General features: G+C 45.4%; 1 protein-coding gene across 1 annotated transcript in view; it reads left to right on the top strand.

Moving 5' to 3' along the window:
- The window catches only part of SPTA1 (spectrin alpha, erythrocytic 1), a 67,160-nt gene that overhangs the window by 17,729 nt on the left and 31,106 nt on the right, over positions 1-18,325 (top strand). The window contains exons 15-26 of the mRNA XM_072814439.1: positions 308-512; positions 2,113-2,294; positions 3,603-3,846; positions 5,098-5,220; positions 8,709-8,926; positions 9,745-9,837; positions 11,758-11,895; positions 12,874-13,025; positions 13,573-13,759; positions 15,544-15,645; positions 17,210-17,301; positions 17,931-18,075. Coding sequence (XP_072670540.1) covers positions 308-512; positions 2,113-2,294; positions 3,603-3,846; positions 5,098-5,220; positions 8,709-8,926; positions 9,745-9,837; positions 11,758-11,895; positions 12,874-13,025; positions 13,573-13,759; positions 15,544-15,645; positions 17,210-17,301; positions 17,931-18,075 — 1,881 coding nt within the window. The remainder of the gene's footprint in view (positions 1-307; positions 513-2,112; positions 2,295-3,602; positions 3,847-5,097; positions 5,221-8,708; positions 8,927-9,744; positions 9,838-11,757; positions 11,896-12,873; positions 13,026-13,572; positions 13,760-15,543; positions 15,646-17,209; positions 17,302-17,930; positions 18,076-18,325) is intronic.

The following is an 18,325-nucleotide window of genomic DNA, read 5'->3' as shown; positions in this document are numbered from 1 at the left end:
TTTAGTTATTGTTGATAATTCTGATTGATGGTTAAAATTTGCATGGGGTGCCGTATATAAAATGATCTTCAGGAGATATCTAGGCTCTGTAGAAATGCACGCATGATTAGCCATGTGTGCCATGTGGCTAGAAGGAGGGATTGGCCACATGAGTTTGCTCACATAATCTGGCTCAGTACTTGGACTATGACAATTCCCTTCTTTCCTCTCCTTCATGTAGTTGTGTTTATAGTGAAAGGTAACCCCTATCCTCAAAATTTCTGCTCCTCATTCTTCAGATAATAGTTTCCTTTGTTTTTGAATTTAGGATATACAGAACTTGAAGAGCCAGATTCAAAAGCAAAAAGAATTTAAAATGGAACTGGAAGAAAATCAACGCCTGCTTGATACACTAGAGAAAACTGGCCAGGAGATGATCGAGGCTGATCACTACGCCTCGGACAAGGTGAAGGTTCGTGTAAGTGAAGTTGTTGGCCTCTGGAAGGAGTTGCTGGAAGTTACAGAGCAGAAAGGTGAGAAGCACAGGTTTTGGTAAAAAAATTACCTCCTAAATCCTGGAACCTACCATCTTAATCTCTATTGCTTTGAATTTGCTTGGTGACTGCCATGAGAAGGGATGCCACTCATTTCTTCTTGTGTCGACCAAGAAGTTTTTATAACCCAATCTAAATTTAACACATTACATACGTACAATTTTATGTTTTCTTCATGCATGTATGCTCAAGTGAAATTACTTCTGTTTACTTCACTTTGCTCCTGCCAATTTTTTTCTTTCTCCTGAATAAATATTCTTAAGCCATGAATCCAGTATTGGCTACACACCTGAAACTAGTGTCCTTAAATTAGGTTCTACATCTTGGGTTCTATAGATAAGATATTATGACCCAGGTTATTAAAGTTGACATTAAAAGGTTGCCAGTACCACATGTGATGTTCCTATAATATTTTACTCTTATAAATGGGGCTTGATGACTTGCATTTTTCACCAACTGAAAGTGTTCAGGCTCTGTTGTAAGGTCTTTAAAAAAAAAAAAAAACCCCACACATCTGCTTGAATAATTTCTTACATTTAACCTCACCTCTCTCAAAAATTCATGCAGTTGTGACTAACAAATAATGAGGTTTTCCTGTCAATATTCTGCTTGTTAGACACAGACTCCATCTATGGACATGACTCTGCCCTGGTTATAGAAGAGATATACCATGTTGGTTCTTTTAGATATCATCCTAATGTAATATTTGGTTTGGGAAAAAAATCCAACCTGTAGTAGCAATAAGATGTTACTACTATTCCTCACCATCAAGAGAAATTAGTAATTGCTTCACAGAAATAATGCAAATAATTGTTGTAAGGTCAAAGAATAAAGAATTTAGCTGAGAATGCTGTGGATAATCAAGACATTTTCTGGAAGAGAAAATTGTGAGGCATGGCTCATGATGAAGGACAGGCATCATGAAGGGCTGGCAATGTTCTGAGAAAGACATTTATAAAAAGACAGTTCAAACCTTCAAACAGAAGCAGTCCCAATTTTATACTTCTTTTTTTCCACAAAGATTTTATTTATTTATTCATGAGAGAGAGAGAGAAAGAGGCAGAGACACAGGCAGAGGGAGAAGCAGGCTCCCTGCACGGAACCCAATGCGGGACTCCATCCCGGGACCTCAGGATCATGCCCTGGGCCGAAGGAAGGCAGGTGCTCAACTGGAGAGCCACCCAGGTGTCCTCCAATTTTATACTTCTCTTGGGAAATACAGAGTTTGGGTTAAAATCCCTTTGAAAAGGAGGTCTCAATAAAGAGTAACACATGATGTACAAAAATATTCAAGATGGTTAGGACCTGATACAACAAGATTGTACCTCCCCACCGCGGAATAAACTGATTGTTTATCTTTGTTTTGAGAATGAATGCTACTAAATTTTAAAACAATTACCATCCAGATTCTACAAATTTAAGGTGATTTTTTTGCATAATCACATGAGGGATGGATATGTTTTTTTTCTAAATAGATTATCAAAGTATTATATTTCTCCTCAAGCTCGATGGAAGGTACATGACTATGTGATGGGGGAAGAGTCATGGTCCCTGTCTCAGACGTAATGCCTCATTCCAGGGACCCAGCTGTATGAAGCCAACCAGGAGCTGCAATTCAAGAATACTGCAGAAGACCTGGAGCACTGGCTGCGGGAGGCAGAGCAGCAGGCCGCCGCCGAGGACTACGGGAAAAGCCTGGCAGACGTGCAGAACCTACTCAGGAAACACGGCTTCCTGGAGTCCGCTGTGGGCAGTCATCAGGTCCGTTGCCAGATCTTGGCCAGCACAGGCCAGAACGGCCATGCATGCGCTGAGCACACAGGTAGTAAGTCACTCTCAAAAGAGAAAGAGCAAGAAGCCAGAGGTAAAATTCCAGCATTGTAGTTGGTCAGCTGCCCCTTTCTAAATCTTGTCTAGTGTAACCATTTTCCGGGGGCTGTCATCTCTGTTGGGACCCCGAGGCTGGTGGGACTTCGTGGGCTCTCCTCTTTATGGCATCACACCCCCACTGCAGAAACTTGGGCCTCGTAGTCCAGCTCATCGCTCGCTGGTTATGCGATCTTTGGTGCATCTTTTCACCTTCTCACATCTCCATATGCTCCTCTGTACAATGGTCAGCATTACCTCTTCCTGTTCTGGCACTCCACGATTCAAAGCTTGAAAATAATCTTTAATCCTACTGCTTTTTTAGTTCAGAACATTGAAGGACGTAGCATTGAAGTGATTTCCACAAGGTGACAGAAAAAAATTGGCATCAGGGGCATCAGGGTGAGGACTAGGATGTGGATGGGTAGGCTCCTAGTGTCAGGGTTATTCCTCTGACATCCCACCAGACTGTCACTTGAATTTATCCAGTGAGTTGTTAGAGTGTGGACCCTGGGGGATTTTCTGGAGAACTCATGTCTAGTTGACTCACTTTCTTATTGGAGGGGTCCTAGCTTGATCCCTCTGTTTTAGGAAACAGCTGTTCCCTAGAAAGTCCTACTGGTCTGTCTTGTTAAAATACACTTTTAGGATGTCTGCTCCTCTGTTAAATGGGAAAGGCAAATAATATACAGGACACAGAAAACACGAAACAAACTCAGTCTTAGATAGCTCCAAGGGTGGCTTGATGGAGGTTGAAATAAGGTAACAAAACAGTGAGATTCCTTTTTGAAGCACCACATTTCATCTCTGGGGCATTGTTCCCGGGATGCCACAGACTTTTTTAGCCTGGGGAGTTTCAGTGTTAGCTATACCTGCAGCTCCTGTGCGAGGGAGGAGGGCGGGTGTGGGGTAGGGAAGGAGACAGAAAGGCTCCTTCTGTTTCCCTTGGGGCCATGGTTAACACTCCAAGGCTCTGTGGTTTCCCTAATTTCCTTGGCACCCTCTCTATATATTCTTTCTGAAATGAGGTTTAAGAATCACTTTCCCATAAATAGCTCTTAGTCCTGACTTCGGCATCCCCTGCCACTGTCTCACGGTTGTGATTAGAAGTTGTCACACAGTACCTGTGGCATGCGGAAGCCACCCTCCCCCTTCCTACTAGAATGACAGCACCTCCTGACCCCTACTCTGCCTCTCCCTCAGGATCAGATGGACATCCTCAGAGACCTGGCAGCATATTTTGAAGAAAGAGACCATCCTGATGCTGGGGACATAAAAGCAAGGCAAGAGTCCTTGGTGTCCCGGTTTGAAGCTCTGAAGGAGCCAATGGGCATCCGGAAAAAGAAGCTCGTTGATTTTCTCCACCTGCATCAGATCTGCAGGGACACAGAGGATGAGGAAGCCTGGATCCAAGAGACTGAGCCTTCAGTGGCTTCCACCTACCTTGGTTAGTCCCTGAGCATGAGCGGGCTGAGACACGGAAGACCAGGGGCTGCAGGCTGTTGGAGAGATCTGGGACAATCTGGGACATGCTAGTGGGGGCCTGGAGCGTTTACTCCCGCTCTTCCCTCTCACACTCAGGAACAATTTTCCTGTCTTCCATAGAAGATAATTTTTTTTAGATTCATACTGAAAACTTTATCCCCCAAAATAAGGCATGAACAGTGCCATGAATGGAAGACCTCGGGGAAAGCTGGAGTGGCCAGCTTTTTGCTCCTTGCTCTAACTTATGCTCCTGCCAAGGCTCTTGACTGAGCAGTCATGGCTGGTCCTGGAGGTACCAAGTGACTGTGTTTGTAGTGTCAGCACCTCCCATTTACAAAGATCTCAGCTACTACAAGGAGAAAAGGGAAGGGACGGCAGTGAAAGTCCATACTTTCCTTTCCTTTGGGAGCCGTCAGTTCATCACTACTAGTGCCAGGACACAAGTGGAATGCAAACTCAGTACACGTGTACTGGAGACATCTATGAGGAGCTGATGACGGTGGCAGTGGAGAGGCCAGTCTGGGAAAACTTCTAGAAGAGAAAAGACCTCCTTGAAGGGTGGATGGGCATGGAGAGTTCCCGGAAAGTCATTTAGTCGGAAGCATAGGGAAGGCAATTTTGAAGGGATGGGAGATAGAGAGGATGAAGGTGACATCTGGAACTGGGGGGCTTTGAGGGTGGAGGAAATTAACAATGCACAGCATTTAGCCAGTGCTTGTTAGTGTGAGCAGCAAGGGAGGCATGATTTATAAGTTATTTCTAATCTTCACAAAGAAAACTTCAAAACACATAGCATGCCATTTTCACAGCGAAAAAAACCTAGCTTAGAGGATTTAATAACTTTCTGCCACCCATAGGAATCAGCAAGTAAAAGATCCTGCTTTTTACACCATAATGTAAAATTCTGAAAGAAGATGGATTGCATGGCATTGGAATTTTAGCTGAAGAGTTACTTGCCTTTCTATCTATACAGTGACTTATTATCTTTTGTAAAATAGTGAGTTGAATTTTCCTAGTACAAAGAGGCAAGGGAAAGAATAATGCTGGGCAGAGTTATTTGGACAAAGTGGTATGAATTTCAGGAAGCCCACTCAGTGATTACAGCCTCAAAGGGAAAAACGTGTAGCTCCATGAGTTGTAAAGAAGTAGAACAGCCTCTTCTTATTCCATACAATAGAACAACACCAGCCCTTGAAATTGTCTTTTTCTGTAGGCAAGGACCTGATTGTTTCCAAGAAGCTTCTGAACAGACACCAAGTCATCCAGGATAACATTGCCAGCCATGAGCCACGCATCCAAATGATAACGCAGAGGGGAAATAAAATGGTAGAGGAAGGTAGGTATGGTTCAGGTTGAATTGGCCAGTCATCGCTATGCTAAACATCAGGGAAGAAGTTTGTTCAATTTTAGGGCTTCATGCGAATTTAAAGATATCCAATTCACCTTCCCAACGCAGAAACCCCCAGTTGGGCACCTCTGACTGATACAATGATGTTACAGTATTGCTTATATATTCCAATAACAGGAACCTCCCTGCCTCACAAACCAGTCATTTGTGTTTTTCAGTTAAGCCAAAATTATTAAATAAAATATTTTATGATAATAATCAATTTGCTCTTCTGTAGAAGTTACAGAATTTATTATTATTTTTGGGGATTTTATTTATTTATTCATGAGAGACACAGAGACAGAGGCAGAGACACAGGCAGAGGGAGAAGCAGACTCCCTGCGGGGAAGCCTGATGTTGGACTTGATCCCAGGACCCCGGGACCATGCCCTGGGCTCAACCACTGAGCCACCCAGGGGTCTCGAAGTTACAGAATTTAGAATTTAAATTATAAAGCCCCAAAACAAATCAGGTCCTTTTCCCGCATGGAACTTCCAGGTCTGTGAAGACTTGCCTTGGGTTGCCAATATCTTATAGTCTTGATAGTTAAAAGCACCATTTCTTTAAATTCTTTACTTTATGTAGTCTCAGTATCTCTCCTCCTCCTGGTTTCCCACCTTCAGAAACTGCTTAAATATGACGTTCCAGGTGTGCTGTAAGGAAGGTAGATTGCACTGGGATCCTTCCTCCCTTGATTCAAGAATAGATTGTGGCCAATAAAGAAATAGTTGCCAGCCAGCATCCAGTTATCAAAATATAGCTTAAAATGCATATTGTTGAGCAAAAATTAAGATCTCAACTGAGTGATTCAAACCTAAAAATGTTTATTTATGGTTGCTATTTTACTATAATGACTCATTTTTTTTTCTTGAAATCTCCAGTTGTAATTGTGGATTTCACCTGTTTCTTTCAGTTGTATCAATTTTTGTTTTATGTATTTTGAAACTATGTTATTGTGTGCATATATATTTAGGCTCATGTCTTCTTGATTAATTTAAATATTTAATATTATGATATACAGCTCTCTTTATCCCTGGTTACATCCTGAAGACTACTTGATGCAACTTTATTACAGCCACATCAGCCGTCTTCAATTCATGTTTGCACATTATGTTTCTCCATGGTTTGGCTTGTACTCTGTTTCTTTATGTTTAAAGCAGATTTCTTATAGACAGGATAGAGCTAGGCTTTGCTTTTATGTTATGCAATTTGGTAATCTCTCCCTTTTAATAGGATTGTTTAGACCATTTGCATTTAAAACAGTTATCAATATGGTTAAGCTTAAATCTAGCATCTTACTATTTTTTTCTTTGCCTATCAGTTTCCACTTTCTTTGGATTAATTATGTATTTTTTATGATTCCATTTTATCTCCATATTTGTTTATTAGCTATAGTTCTGTGAGGCATGTGTGTGGGGGAGATGTGTGTATGTATGTTTATTGTAGAGTAGGGATTCTCCAATTGTGGTTTTGTGGGCTTCATAATGATGCTAAGACCTTATTTGCCTTTTTCATATTCATTCTTTTGTAAGTGCACCATGAAATTTTCTGCACAATGTTTGATGATGCCTTTGGTATAATGGTTAATAGAATATATAGTTGTATGTTCTTTTGTCTTGAAATTTTATGTTGAACTATCAAATTCTACACCAGAAACCAATTTTATCATATATGTTACCTAACTGAAATTTAAATAAAAACTTGAAATAAAAAAAAATTATAAAAGGATTCTGGGAGCAAAAATTTAAGAGCCACTGACCTAGGATTTAAAATATAGATCTTTGGGATCCCTGGGTGGCGCAGCGGTTTGGCGCCTGCCTTTGGCCCAGGGCGCGATCCTGGAGACCCAGGATCGAATCCCACGTCAGGCTCCCGGTGCATGGAGCCTGCTTCTCCCTCTGCCTATGTCTCTGCCTCTCTCTCTCTCTCTGTGACTATCATAAATAAAAAAAATAAATAAATAAAATAAAATATAGATCTTTAAAGCATCACATTCTAACTTTATATAATGTCATACATACTATTTCATGTGCAGACTGAGATCCTTAGGCAGTATGTTTCCATTTCTCTTATTTTCTCCTTTGTATACTGAGGTCACACATCTTAATCTTACATGTTATAAACCCCACCATGCACTGTTTCTAATTTTGCTCTACCAATCAATTAGCTTTGAGATTAAGAATGGAGAAGAAAAAGCGTTTTATATTTATTCACATATTTGTGTTCTTCATTCCATTGAAGACATTGATATTTTTACCTTATAACTTTTCTTCTACATTAAGAGCTTTTCCCAATAGCTCTTGTAGTGCATGCCTGCTAGCCATAAATCCTCTAAGCTTTTGTTGGTCTAAAAGACTTCGTAAATTCTTGTTGACAGTTTCTCTTTTTCCAGACTTTAAAGATGCTACTGCATTGTTTTCTTACACTCGGGGTTTCTGATGCAAAGTCTGCTCTCCCAATCTCTGCTCCTGTGTGTAATGTGTCTCTTTCCTCTGTTATTCTTTTAAGCTTTTTATCACTGGTTTTCAGAAATTTGATTACAGTATAACTTGATGCGGTTTTCTTTGTTTTTTGGATTTGGCGATCACTGAGCCTCTTGGAGCCTCCAGGGAACACTCTAACCTGGAACTGATTTCGTGATGAGTCCACCACCAGAGCATAATTCAGTCCGCTTTGGTGGGAGCTGATGTTAACTAACCACAGCCCTATGTGAGCCTCCGGTATTTTGGCCTCTTGCTTTTCAGTCCCCCTGTCCTCACTTTGAGGAGTCTCGTGACACATGTGTGTTAGGAGTCATCAATCAGTCAGACAGGCGAGGGCACCCCCTGCAGCCTCTGAGGCTCCATCTGTGTGAGGCAGGCTCCTTCTCGGCCATCCCGCCCGCCCCAGCTCCCTCTGCCGCTCAGCTCAGCGTGACAGCCAGGTCTACCTGGCATTGACCCCCACACTACAGCCCAGAGACTGCCCTGCGCCTGAGGGCACACCTCATTTCTTTTCCTTCTCTGAGGAGTCACAATTTTCTGCCTGTGGTCTGAATATCATCGGATCTTGCGGTCTGTCCTGTTCTCTAGTTAAGGTGGGAGAACAGGTCCTGTGAGAATAAATCCCTTTGGGACAATCTGCTGGATTTCTTATTTGCTCTAGAGAATACATGTTTTTGGAGCAGAACCCACACCTAGGTTCTCTGTTTTCAGGTCTGTGTATCACAGACTATACCACCCCCTTCATCACCACCCATGCACACCCATCCTCCAGGAGCACCTACTCAAGCTCAATCTCAGGTCATTCTAACTTCCAGGAATTTAGGTAAATTGCCACACTGACTGCAGGTAGCCAGAACCTCATGCCTCCCTTTCTCTCTCCCAGGTCACCAAGAGGATTAAAGTATAGTGATGTAAATGAGGCTAATCCTTACCCTTTCTATAACTACTCCATAGGGCACTTTGCTGCAGATGAAGTGGCCTCTAGGATAAAGAGTTTGAATGACAACATGGAGTCTCTGCAGGCTCGGGCTGCTAGACGGCAGAATGATCTTGAAGCCAATGTCCAGTTCCAGCAGTACCTGGCTGACCTGCATGAAGCAGAAGCATGGATTCAAGAGAAGGAACCTATTGTAGACAACACTAACTATGGGGCTGATGAAGAAGCAGCTAGGGTAAGGTGGGCATGGGGGTGGACATTGTCTAGTACTCACCAAATAGTACCAAATTAGATTATGAGATAGCTACAGGTTCTGTGAGATTATTTTGGGGTTTCCGGAGGGGTAACTTTTGGTCTTCACCAGTTGGGATAACCTCAGAATTGACACAAATCCTGAAAGGTACACTACATTTTCCTGATCCCACAGAGATTCATAGATTCCTTAAAGATTGTCTAAACCTGAAAAAGTGTGACTAGGGATCCATACTTACCTTGGTCCAATCCTAAATTTCCCGGTATAATCATGGAATTTCATAAACCAACCATGGTTCTAAGATAAATACACTATTTATTTTATTGACATAAAATCAGACAGACATGCTGGAGCAAGAAGAATCTCAAAGGTCATAGTTACCCTCTGTGTCAACTTCTCATTTTACTCATTGTCTTGTAGTAAATCAGTATAGTTTTTAACAAACCTTCAGCACTAGAAATAATTGCAGTGGGCATCCAAAGCTATGCTAGTGTTTAATCCCACAAAATAACATCAGCAGCAGCACCCTGTCCTAGCGAAGATGTGTGTCTAACATTTGTGCCATTTTGACTTTAAAGCAAACGTATTGAATATATTGAAATTGTTGATTTTTTAACTCCTATTTTTCTGATATCTGCAAATTTAGAGTTAAAAAATAACCTCTTTATTATAGACGGAAAGTGTCTCTTATTAGGAATTAGGACAATTGAGGGAACCCAAATTAATAGCTGAATGACCCCCAGGAATGCTTAGTGCTCCTCCGGTCTTCACTTCTAATCATCTCTCATCAACAAATCTAGGCTCTCCTAAAGAAGCATGAGGCCTTCCTGGTGGACCTGAATGCATTTGGCAACAGCATGCAAGCCCTGCGGGACCAGGCAGTGGCCTGCCAGGTGAGAAGGCGTGGACACGCCAGGTACCACACTCCCCCCAGACTAAATGGGATTCTCTTTATTACCATCTTTTACTTCTAATAGCCCAGGAAACAATGCAAAGGACTAATTTCTCTGTTGCTTATAAGCAGGAATTGTAACCTCTTTGTAGCATTTATAGAGATTCAGTCCACAAGGGGTTCTCGGTGGGTGAGTGTGATCACATGCTCATAGATGTACTCTCGCTTTCCATCTTCCTACCTTTCACATTCCCATCCCTGTTTCTTACCTGCCTCCTTTATATACACCTTTCTTTCTTATAGTCCTTCCTGATTCCTTGTCTTTCTTCTTGGTTGTTTTATACACTTATTAAATGTCGACTGTACGCAAGCTTGAATAAAAAATAATTCTGACCCCAGGAAAATTGCAGTCTATTAGGAGATCAGAAAGTTCAGCAAGTAAGTGCATATGACAGATATATGGACATGAGAAAGAGTCTCAGAGGAAGGAGTGTTCTCCTCTCTTGAAATAAGAATGTTGGAAAGTAGGAAGATCTTTATAGCTGAGGTGAACCACTTTATCTGAGTTATTTTTTCTTTTTTATTTATTAGTTTAAGAGAGAGAGAGAGAGAGAGAGCATGAGCAGGAGAAGAGAGAGAGGAAGGAGCAGACTCTCCACTGAGCAGGGACCCTGATGTGGAGCTTGACCCCAGGACCATGATATCATGACCCATGCTGAAGGCAGATGCTTAACCAACTGAGTCAGGGGTTCAGGTGCCCCTGAATTTTTTTTTAAATTTTGATTTTCTGGATTTTTTTTTAAGTTGGTTTACTGTGCAGATGAAGAGAAGAAGGGCTTTTCTACTCATTAAACAATGAAAGCAAAGACACCAAAGCACAGAATAATCAGGTGTATTTCGGAAATGGGTCATGCAAATGCTGGCAAGTGTGAGGATGCCCTAGCCCGTGGTGAGAGCTTGTCCTGGAAAGTGGCAAAGCTGGGACCCACTGAGTGACGGAGGCACCTCCCTGGGGTAGCAGAAGGAAAAAGAGAGACACCTGATACCATCTTTCTAAGGAGAGGCTCTGCGCTCACACACTAGGAGTAGACAACAGACATAGGCACCGCATTCCAGGTCACCATGTGTGTTTAGAGCCTGCGTGCTGTGTCTCCCTCTACCTGTATGGTGAAGTCTAAGCAAGGACAGATGGATGTGTGCATTGTGTGTGCTGAGGAAACACGATACTCAAGGGATGTAAGTCAGCTGAGTCTGTAAGGGGAGGCACACATCTTCTGCTCTAATCTGATGCCGGGGTGGGCCATCGCTTACAAAGAGGTGTGGTATTCTTGTTCATCCTCTCAGAGGTACATTTGCAGAAAGTGTCAGTCAGAGAAGGCTATACTTCGGAGAGCAGGCTGTTTGCTAGAGAGAGATCCAAGATCTTTGATCTCAGGCCAGGTGTCTGTTTTTATAATTCTGTGGCCTTTCCTGTGCTGTAGGTCACCCACCTCTCAAAAAAAAAAAAAGTCCACATTTTCTTGACGCAATAATTTAAAGATGAAGAAGCGGTTGGGAGTGTTGTCAGTGGAGGCCCAGGAAATGCCGAAGGTGATGAGAGATAGTGGGTCTTTCACTTTCTCAAATAATCTTCTGAAATGTTGACGCATATAATCCTTTATTACCTGCTTTACGAACCGGAGGCCTAGAGCGCTTAATTTGTTTCTGACAAACTACATGCTCACTTGCTCATTCTGAGTTCGTACTTCCCGGCCTGCGTGCCCTTCAAGCGTCAGGGTGGAGCCGCGTCTCCACGAACATGTCGCAATCTCTGTCTTGCTGGTAGCTGCGTGGGAGGCTCCAGCTCCAGGGACAGTGTAGAGACTGTATAGGACGTGTTTCCAGCAGGTGACAGACATGATCCTCTCCCTCTTTTGTTCAGCAACAACAGCCTGCGCCAGTGGAAGGAGTGGCTCGAGAACAGAGGGTGGTGGCCTTATATGACTTCCAGGCCCGCAGCAACCGAGAAGTCACCATGAAGAAAGATGATGTCTTAACTCTGCTCAGTTCCATCAACAAGGTGACTTTCCCTTCTAACCTGCTTCCCATTGGCAAGACAGCTCTTCAGTAGTCAGCTCTCCCGGCCCTGCAGGTAGCCGTATTTTAGCCAAACAACATTTTCCTGTTGCTGCCTCTCTTAAATAGCTATAATTTATTCAGTAATATCTTTCCTCAAGATACTGCATGAGATCCTGTATATATCCTTTGGGGTTATAAGACCAATTACACTTAATAAAATGAAGACTCAAAGAGCATAGTAAGTAGGAAGCCCAAAGACAAAGAAGTGATGAATGGCAGTTCCCTAATACTAAACTACCCCTTTCTTGTCACCTGTTTGTCCCTCTCCTGTCCCAGTGGTCCTAGTGCTAGAACCACATGGGCTGGATGAGGAGCAACCTGAAGAAAGAGAAGTCTCATGTCAACTGGTTTTCTTTAATGTGTGAGGAACAGATCTGTGAAAGAGCCTGTGAGAAAAGGGAGAAAATATGACTCTTTTTGTGAAAGCTCAAAGGACTTTTCACATCCTAATAATTTCCAAAAATTACTGGGGAGAAAAGAAGAGAGTTTGGGATGTTGTTGCCCCAAGAGTGAGCGAATTTTTGAGAGGGAGGATGGGTGTTCCATGATGAAATAAGCTGTGTGCCAGTCCCGCTTTGTCTTTGCTCAGATTTTTCCCTTGTCATCCTGTTGTGCTCCGAGGACATTGACTCCAGAGTATTAGTTCAGTGACATCCCAAACTGCTCTGTGGGGCCCAGGGTGATACTTTAACACCAAACATCCACATAAGTGAGTTCCAGGGCCATCCATGCACAAGTTTTAGGTGCTCTGGGAGAGGGGTGAAGAGGAGATGCCCATGCCGGCCATCAGCAGCAATGGCTTGTTTCTTGTGCCTTCAGTCTGCTCCCGGGCCTATGGACTTAGTTCTGAGAGTTGGAGCCCCTCCTATCTGTGGTTTTCCAAGAACTAAGGAGGGAATGGGGCTCTCTCTCCCTTCAGGACTGGTGGAAAGTGGAAGCTGGCGACCACCAAGGCTTTGTGCCTGCTGTCTATGTCAAGAAACTGACTCAAGATGAGTTTCCCATGCCCCCCCAGCGGCAGCAAGAAGAACTAAGCACCATTGCCCAGCGCCAGGAAGACATCGAGAACCAGTAAGTTGTAGAGGCACTACTGGCAGAGACACTTCTCATGACTCTGCAGCTGTTAAGATTAGCGATGCAGTCGTAACGTCACAGATTTTAGGAGCTAAAAGTAAACTTCAGGTCCTTGAAATACTTCGGATTTTGTTTGAGAACCTTAAGTCAATTGCCTGAGGTCGGGCACTTGGCAGGACCTCTGAGGGTTATGGAAAGCCGTCTGACGTCCGTGTGAACTTAGTTTACTGTACGAGGCTGCTTCTCATCCAGTGTCGGCAGGCGTGTGAAAATCCCACACCTAGAACAGGGAAGGGGTGATGCCTGTCACGCTATTGGAACATTGGAATTTTGTATTATTTTTAATGGAAATAAATTATTTCCAGTGTATTCGTCTCTCCGCTCTCAATGCTTGTTTCCTCCCCAGGTTTATTTCCTCCTTCCCTCTGGTCTTCTTTTGATTTCTCCTCTGTCTCCTTCTTGTTCCCTGCACCCTCCCTGCTTCCACTCTTCTGTGCTTCCCCCACGTTTCAGGAGACTGTTCCCACTCTGTTCCTGCGCACAGGTACCGCTCCCTCCTTGACAGAGCAGAAGAGCGCAGGCGTCATTTACTGCAACGCTACAACGAGTTTCTGCTGGCCTACGAGGCAGGCGACATGCTGGAGTGGATCCAAGAGAAGAAGGCGGAGAACACTGGGGTGGAACTCGATGATGTCTGGGAGCTGCAGAAAAAATTTGACGAGTTCCAAACGGTGAGAGCAAGCAACCTTCCCTTCCAAGTGGCTTTCTGACAGTGACCACTGCTTCCTTTTATTCCACATCTCCTCCCAAGTGGCTCCTCAACCAATGCTCCTCAAATGCATTAGTTGCATTTGGTAAATATCCTTTCCAGAGCAGTTGAGAGTTCTACATCTCAAATCTCCCTCTGGGTCTCAGAGGTGGAAGGAAAATACAGAGGAGACTAGTGGCCCTGGCTCTGCAGCCTGCAATTCCTGATCCCACAGGAGTGCTGATCTCCCTGAGTTCTTCAGCACTTGCCCCATGCGGTACTGAATTCTGGGATCCCAGGTTGAGGTGGGAGCTGCAGAACTCTTGAGAAGCTCTAATTATGAGGCAGAAGCTGAAGTGGGAAGGTGGAAAGCACAACCCTATTTTACAGCTGGAGAGTTCCTAAGTTTCTGCCTGCCTAAAACCCTCCATTTTTTGTTCTCACAGATTCATTCCATGTGTTATCTAGCAGTGAATATAAACCTCTTCCTTGCTTTCTTTTTCTTGTGATGCCTTCCACATAGAATTCAAGGCGACACATAGATGATGCATAGATAAGTAGATAGATGGTAGATAGATGATACATGGATAGACGGATAATAGACAATAGACAGATAGATAAATGGATAATAGATAGATGATAGATGATGGATGGATGGATAGATAATGATAGATAAATAAATAGATAGGGATCATATATACACATATGGAATATTTAAAGAAGGAGGAAAGTGAAAGAAAGGGAGGCAAGGACAAAATTATAAAAGAACTCCAAGAACGACACTCCCACGAAGAAGCTCATACAGAGGCCTTTGTACCATGTAACAGACGATATCATCCCCATAGGCATCGTGATGAGCTACCCAGAGCTATTTCTTACAAAACCCCTTAACACAAGCAGATTGCAACGTAATCCGTGAAATTCTCTAGAAGGCAGAGGAGTTTGTGTTGGCAGGAAAGCACAGGACACGGTTCAGGTAGAGAACCCTCTGATGGCATCATTTTTTTAATATAAATTTATTTTTTATTGGTGTTCAATTTGCCAACATATAGAATAACACCCAGTGCTCATCTCGTCAAGTGCCCCCCTCAGTGCCCGTCACCCAGTCACCCCCACCCCCCCACCTCCCCTTCTACCACCCCTAGTTTGTTTCCCAGGGTTTGGAGTCTCTCATGTTCTGTCTCCCTTTCTGATATTTCCCACTCATTTTTTCTCCTTTCCCCTTTATTCCCTTTCACTATTATTTATATTCCCCAAATGAATGAGACCATATAATGTTTGTCCTTCTCCGATGGACTTACTTCACTCAGCATAATACCCTCCAGTTCCATCCACGTCGAAGCAAATGGTGGGTATTTGTCGTTTCTAATGGCTGAGGAATATCCCATTGTATCCATAGACCATAGCTTCTTTATCCATCATCTTTCTATGGACGCCAAGGCTCCTTCCACAGTGTGGCTATTGTGGACATTGCTGCTATAAACTGATGGCATCATTTAACGCAGGAGAGATTTTTAAGGACTCTCCAACATTGGACATGCTCCACACTCCAGAAAAATGGCGGCTCTCTTGCCAAGTTCTTGCTAGTCCCTGGGGGTCAGGGGGGTGTAAAGGGACTTTTCTCTGTGGCGGGGGGAGCGGGGCAGCTTCTTGTGCATCTCAAGCGACATTAGTGATATTGATATTTAGCCAAATCGGGGCAGAGATGAGCAGGCAGGTATCCTGAGGAGAGGATTTATACCACTTTGGACAAATTTTCCCACCCAGGATTTGAAGGCCAATGAGCCTCGGCTGAGGGATATCAACAAGGTGGCAGATGATCTTCTATTTGAAAAGCTTCTAACACCAGAAGGAGCTCAAATACGACAGGTAAGTAAAGCCTCTTCCGGGACCCTCGCTGCCAGGCTGAGCTCCAGGAAGGGCGGAGGGTCCACACCTCACTTAAATACACTCAACTTCATATTTCACGGGTCAGCTAGGACAGGCCAAAGTATAAAGCTGGCTTCAGGAAAGGTCAAAGGTGACAGTTCAAACAGTCCAGCCATGTATATATTTAAATTGACCTCAAATCTATACACTGCAACACATGCCTCCCACCTCCCCCCATCTTCACTTGCAGACACAGAAAGTTCATGCTCAGATACACGAATGCAAAGAAAATGTAGGTAAGAAGCTGTGAGGGTGGAAGGGGTTAGTCAGGAGAGCAGACTGCAAGAGACAGGCACTGATAAAATCTGATGAAAGGAGAAAAACATAAGTCAATACAGACGGGAGGTGGGACATCCTAGACCTGATTAAGATTGGGGCAGCCCGGGGGGCTCAGTGGTTTGGCACCGCCTTCGTCCCAGGGCATGACCCCGGAGTCCCGGGATTGAGTCCCATGTCGGGCTCCCTGCATGGAGCCTGCTTCTCCCTCTGCCTGTGTCTCTGCCCCTCTCTCTGTGTCTCTCATGAATAAATATATAAAATCTTAAAAAAAAAAAAAAAAAGATCCCCAGCAATCCACCCAGAAAGAGTGTTGGTAGGAGGGCTGCAGACCTAGGAGCTCAAACCCATGAGCAACGAGGGGCATGTGCCAGGGCCAGGGCTGACTTAACACTCCTCCAATTTCTCCTCTGGTGGCCAGGGTCTGTGTTTTCAAGATGCAGATCTGATCATGATACCCCCATCCCCTCATTTTCCCATTGTTCTTAGGACAAAGGCCCCCAATCCTATACCACTTCCATGCTGTCATCTGTCCCTGACTCTTCACCTGAGCCCCTCAAACCGCCTGTGGGAAGAAAGACGGTGTTACTAGAGGATCCTGGGCAGACTGGTGGCTATGGGGACAAATAAAATCTTAAAAATAAATAAAATCTTTAAAAAAATAAATAAAATCTTAAAAAAAAAAAAAGTTTGAGACCTATAAAAGATCGAGTGAACATGAGTGGGATGCCTAGTCTAACTCCCTGGGTTGTCCTAAGCCAGGGAAGATGAGTTCTCTGCCTCTTTTCTGGTGGCTGATGTGTGGTCGGAGGGGGAAGGGGTGTGTGTAGGAACAACTCAGCTACTCCCACAGAAAGTAGAGCTCTAAGTGGCTGTTTGGTGTGGTGGGTTCAGGATGTGGGGTATGATGGCGGCTGACTCCCAGGGTAGCACGCCCGCTCGTCTCCTGGAGGCTGGGCTGTGGTCTCTGTAGCGGCGAGCACCAGTGGCTCCCTAGGGGGGCCCCCGCACTGAAACATCAGGCTGGGACGGACGCTCACCCCTTTCTCAACGGCACGGATGAAGGGCCAAGCGCAGGTGCTCCGGGGATGGAGGAAACCTGTGCAGCTTCCGAAGGAGATGACGTGACAACACAGCATGACTCAGGCCTCTCCGGGTCTCTCTCGGGCAGCCCCGAGCGAGCAGAGTTAGCTCCTCAGCTACCGCCTGTTGTGTCTGCGTCTTTTAGGAGTTGAATACCCGCTGGGACTCCTTGCAGAGGCTTGCGGAGGAGCAGCGCCAGCTGCTGGGCAGCGCCCACGCTGTCCAGGTGTTTCAAAGGTGAGCAGGTAACCCTGAGCGGCAGTGCCGCCCTAGAAAGCGTCGAAGCCCCGAGTCGGCCTGCTGCAGGGGAGGCAGGGCCATTGGCAGGACAAGGCTGAGGCGGAGATCGGAGCGGGGCAGGGGATGCTGGAGCAGGTTCCTTCCTCGGCCCACGGTGTCCTCGCAGGTGACTTGCTCTAATCCCCGAGCCTGGGTGCTAGGGGACCCTGGTGCATGATCAGCAGTTTTCACGAAAGGTAGCGAGACTTGGAGAGGAGACAACCAGTGAGCATAATCAGCTTTGTGAGCTGCAGTAGGGAGCGGCGAGCCACGGGCCACGTTGGCCCTCACCGATCCTTTGGCCATTTTTTATGTCTGGTCCCAAGTCTGTGTGTGATTCCACATTCGTGTCCGCACACACGTGGGCAAGCAAACAGCCGAGCCATAACTGGACCGCTTCGCCGGTATGAACGTGGCTGTGAATATTGGGGGCAGAGAAGCAGCCACACACAGGCGCGGGGCGGAGGCTCCGGCAGGCGGCGTGGCCGAGCCTTGAGCAAATGCTCCCCCGAGGCCCGGTCCCCGGGGCCAGCTGGGCCAGCTGCGGAGTGCACCGTCGCTCCAGGTCCCTTACTCTCGTGAGCCAGGGAGGCGGACGACACGAAGGAGCAGATGGAGAAGAAGCTGCAGGCCCTCGGCGCTGCCGATCCCGGCTCCGACCTGTTCAGCGTGCAGGCCCTGCAGCGGCAGCACGAGGCCTTCGAGAGAGACCTCCTGCCCCTGGGGGAAAAGGTGAGACGTGCGCGCCAGGCTGTGCAGGCCTGTGCGGGCCTGAGCCCTCGGCCGCTCCGCATGCCCTGGGCCTCCCACGGGCTCCTGTCCACCCAGGCCCCTTCCTCCCATTCCCCTCACTTGCCCTTGCACCGGTCCCTCAGACAAGCGCGCCGGAGGGACACCCGGGACCACGACCACGGAGGGAAGCCGTAGGAAATGACCCGGGCTGCCCAGATGCCCCTCTAGTGGCTCCCCAGCATGTGGACCG

This window comes from Canis lupus, chromosome 38, assembly GCF_048164855.1.
Source record: "Canis lupus baileyi chromosome 38, mCanLup2.hap1, whole genome shotgun sequence".
Taxonomy (NCBI): Eukaryota; Metazoa; Chordata; class Mammalia; order Carnivora; family Canidae; genus Canis; species Canis lupus.
The sequence above is the reverse complement of the archived record's forward strand: the minus strand, read 5'-3'. Positions and strand labels throughout refer to the sequence as shown.